The sequence below is a fragment of the Gastrolobium bilobum genome, unplaced genomic scaffold (assembly GCF_033153095.1).
Source record: "Gastrolobium bilobum isolate Gb01-03AN ecotype WA unplaced genomic scaffold, APGP_CSIRO_Gbil_v1 utg6129, whole genome shotgun sequence".
Taxonomy (NCBI): Eukaryota; Viridiplantae; Streptophyta; class Magnoliopsida; order Fabales; family Fabaceae; genus Gastrolobium; species Gastrolobium bilobum.
The window spans coordinates 672654-677284 of NW_026895895.1; the positions used below are offsets into that span (position 1 = coordinate 672654).

A 4631-nucleotide genomic window follows, 5' to 3' on the forward strand; every position below is an offset into this window, starting at 1 on the left:
AAAAAACCCTACCGTCGATATTTACCCGGGTACTCCCCTCCCTACCCGGGTAGGAAAAATATTTCAAAAAATACCCGGGTAGGGAGGGTGTACCCAGGTAGGCTTGGTAGTCAACGGTCAAACATGGGCAGATTGGTGTTATGTTTTTTGAGGGAGTTAAATTTTTGAATTAGTTTCAAATGGAGGTCAAATTGGTAATTAATTATTAATTAAGGGTTATAAGGGTCAAAAAGCCTTAGATCTCGGCGTGTTATTATTTCGTTAAGCCACTTTTTTAAGGTTACTTTTATCCATATTAAATAATTTTAATTTTTTAATTATGGAAGTCATTTGAAATAAAAAATTAATAATTTTTTTTGGTAAAGCTAAAAAAAGTTATTAATTTAAAACTAATATAAGACTTTTATTTTTATACATACGTTGATCTTAAATATATATTAATATAATTTACTATATAATAAAGTAATGTAAATTTATAATTAAGTTATTTTAATTTTTAAACATGTTTAAGTTTAACAATAAAATAATATTAATATTAAACTTAAAAACAAGTCTTAAAATATAATAATTATATGATGAGTTTAGTATTTCTCATGTTATAGGAGATAAATTAATATCCAACATATTAATGACTTTTTTCTCTCTCTTTTCTCTTCACATGAAATCAGATAAGTCATTTACGTAACACCACACAAAATTTGCTATGTGAACTTTTGCTAACATAAATGCAACGCGAATTAAAAAATATATCACGTGAACACCAATTTCTCCACGGATTGTGTTTAAAATTATCACCCCTATAATATTTAAAATAACACTGTTTAACTTTTTAAAGAATGAAATACTATTTAAAGAAAAGAAAATCTAAACCGAATTAATTTGTTTTTCACAAGATCCGTATGGGTTCTTTGAACCAACTACTTTTTTGCATTGTATGAACCAAACCCCTTATTAATTCAGTGATTTGTTATTAAAATTTTCAAATTGATTTGTCTTGTCTCGTGTTTTCATCATTATTATTAAGAGTAAAAATTTTTCCAGTCAATAAATATAAGTTATTTCTGGTGAGTTCAAAATGAAAATTAATTTTTTTGGGTTTCAAAATTTGAATGAACGAAAAGGAAATAAGAGAGTTGGATAAAAAGAATTTTCTTGGTTTTATATTTTTGCATTTTTGTTATGTAAAGGAAGGAAAGAAAAATGATATAGTTTTGTCTTCGAATTATTTCTTTTCCATTTTATCCTGCTTATGTAAATTAATTTTATTAAGTAAAGGAAGATAAAATAATTTGATATTTACCATCTTTATATAATAAAATAAATTTTTAATTCTTAAAAATGAAATAACATTCTATTATAATCTTTTCCTTTTTGAGAAACATAATTTCACGGTTATTTATTTTTTTGAAAAATTCTTAAATTATCAATTACTTTTAAATTTTATCTTTTACATTATTTTTTTTTCTTCAAATCTCATGTATTATTATTTATTGTGGATTCCGGTATTTTAAAGAAAATTAACGGACCATGTCTTACTAACGGCATAGGCCCAATCTGTTATGCTATAAGGCCCACTATAGCCGTAATTAAGTAAAAGGGTACATGAGGCCCATGACCCAGCATTCACCAATTAGGGTTTATGAACCTCTCGCATTATAAGAGTCGCAACTTCTCTTCCACTTTTCAGTTTGCTGCCGTAGTAGTGGAGCACTAGTTTTCTTCGCAAACACAAGATGGTTCGTGTGCTCCTCCTTCCACTTATTCCGATTTTGATGTGTTTTGAATCTCATCATAATTGGTTTGGATCTTTTGTTGTTGTTGTTTTTTTTTTTTTTTGGCATTTTGCTCGAATTCCATCTTCAATCATTTCATGTAATTGCGAGTTTTAATCCGCCTTTTGTTATATTTGAACTGAAAGTTTGATGCTTTGCTATCATAGTGTCGCTATATCTGTAGATCACCTATTTCAAAACATGGTGTTGCTATTCATTTGATTTTTGTTGGAGTTCTAATACAACAATCGCATATGGATCCATGTCTTGAAATGTGTGCATCAGGCTTCTCTATATTTCACTTTGCACAAGATGTATTGTAGTTTTTGGACACAACCAGAAGAGGAAGCTTAGATTTTGAACATAATCTGTTCTCTGTGTTTTCTATAAAAATTTCATGGCAGTTTAGAATCCATATGATCCGGCCCGAAGTTCTAATCAAATTTAATGCTAGACTTGATGTTTGAATCTCTTTGTTAATTTGTGTTTCGCTTTGAATTTTAATGGTTATGGCTGAAACAGGCTAGGGGATTGAAGAAGCATTTGAAGAGGCTCAATGCTCCAAAGCATTGGATGCTTGATAAACTGGGTGGTGCATTTGTAAGTAAAAGTTTCATCATCTTTTGACATGCTTTAAACTGTGCATTACGGAGACTGATGTGATCCTTTTTTATTCCTCTATAGGCTCCTAAACCCTCATCTGGACCACACAAATCTAGGGAATGCCTCCCTCTCATACTCATCTTGCGAAACCGATTGAAGTATGCTTTAACATACCGTGAAGTCATTGCCATTCTGATGCAACGCCATATCCTTGTTGATGGCAAAGTCAGGACAGACAAGACATATCCAGCTGGCTTCATGGGTATGTATGCTACATGGCCATTTTCAGAATAACTGCACATTTCATTTTGTTAGGGCAATAAGCTATAGAATATTTCCTTTTTGGGACACATATTATGCTATAGTATTTTATTATTATTTTGTTTTGAGCTTGATGTGTTCTGATGTACTTAGCAAGCTTTCTTGAACTCTAGGTATCTGGGTATTTTAATAGCTATACCTATATATCCGGTGTATTGAAGAGTAATTTAACTATTAACTGAATCCCACGGATTCTTGTTCCAAGAGAATGCAGGATATAGTTTCTGTCGCACAGTGTGACAATGCATTGTCAATGTCAACCTGTATTGCATAGATTGTCCAATACCTTGCAATTGTGAGCTGGAATTTGTGTAATTAATTAAGTTGCAGAGAATTCTACCTGGCTCCTCCCCATACTTTATGTTTGTATAGTTCTATTGTTTTGGCTGTATGTATATGTATATATATGTGTGTGTGTGTGTGTGTGTGTGTGTGTGTGTATGTATGTATATATAACAAATTTTATGTCTCTTTGCAGATGTTGTATCTATCCCTAAAACCAATGAGAACTTTCGCCTGCTTTATGACACTAAAGGCCGATTCCGTCTCCACTCAGTCAGGGATGATGAGGCAAAGGTACTTTAATTTGATTACTGAATATTTCTCTTCCATCCGCCCCCAAACGAAAATTACTCTTAAGTGTAATTCTTATTATTATATAATAACAGGTGGTGGTTGAACTTTTCATTGTGTTAAGTTCTTATGTGTAGGCTACAAACTAGTGTTGATGACGGTGAACATGCCGTTTAAGTTCAGGATTTTGTGTAGTTATTGTTTGAATTTTGGAGTTACAACCAAATAAATAATTGACTTTCCTATTAATGATTATAGTTTCATGGGTTTTCCTTGTATGTGGTGTGTATGGCAGTTTAAGCTCTGCAAGGTTCGGTCAGTGCAGTTTGGGCAAAAGGGTATTCCGTACCTGAACACCTATGATGGTCGGACTATCCGCTACCCAGACCCTCTCGTAAAGGCTAATGACACCATTAAGCTGGATCTAGAGGAAAACAAGATTGTTGACTTCATCAAATTTGATGTTGGGAATGTAGTTATGGTAACTGGTGGAAGGAACAGGGGCCGAGTTGGAGTGATCAAGAACAGGGACAAGAACAAGGGAAGCTTTGAGACAGTCCATGTTCAGGATGCCACTGGGCATGAATTTGCCACTCGTTTGGGCAATGTGTTCACTATTGGCAAGGGCACAAAACCATGGGTATCTCTTCCCAAGGGTAAGGGTATTAAGCTGTCAGTCATTGAAGAAGCTAGGAAAAGGATTGCTTCCCAACAAACTACTGCTGCTTAAATATCTGTGGAATGAATAGACGTGGGTGTTTTGTAGTTTTATTGAATGCTTTTGGTTTCTAATTTCAGTTTGTCTTGAGATTTTATCAGTTGAATTTTGACTTATGCACTATACAACTTTTATTTTGCCTGCTATTTTAATGAAGGAATCTTTCCATTCCTGAGGTTTCGATTTTGCTTCTAGTACAAAATCATGGACGCAAGTCCATCTTAATGAAATACCATAGTAGTTACTCTTGGATTAGAATCTTGTTGCCATTGAATGTGGTTATTTGCTTACTATATTGAATGATTTAATACAACTCATCGAGGTCATAAAGAACAGTTTTGCCGTGACTGTAGTGTATATATATATATATATTGGTGGTTTAGGGTTAAGTTTTGCCGTGATTTTGCGTTAAACATACTAAACTCACACCATTGACTTAACTGGTAGTTTTGTATGAATTTCATGGGTTTTTTATGGTGCACTAGCCTCGCTGCGTAAGGTAAACTTTTTCACATCTTGTCATTGTATGAAGTATTGCTATAATTTTTTTTTTTAAATTCATCATGAAATGTGTAACTTTTGTTAACAACGTGTTTCTTCATAATGGATCCAGCACTATGAATTTCAGTTGCTGTAAAGCTGTA

General features: G+C 32.8%; 1 protein-coding gene across 1 annotated transcript; it reads left to right on the top strand.

Annotated features, from left to right (window-relative positions):
* Window positions 1-1657: 1657 nt before the first annotated feature.
* Window positions 1658-4155, top strand: LOC133296647 (small ribosomal subunit protein eS4y). Its single transcript, XM_061495672.1, has 5 exons — window positions 1658-1736; window positions 2295-2372; window positions 2457-2637; window positions 3175-3272; window positions 3565-4155. The coding sequence occupies exons 1-5, from the start codon at window positions 1734-1736 to the stop codon at window positions 3997-3999; spliced, it is 795 nt and encodes a 264-aa protein (XP_061351656.1). The 5' UTR covers window positions 1658-1733; the 3' UTR covers window positions 4000-4155.
* Window positions 4156-4631: the final 476 nt, after the last annotated feature.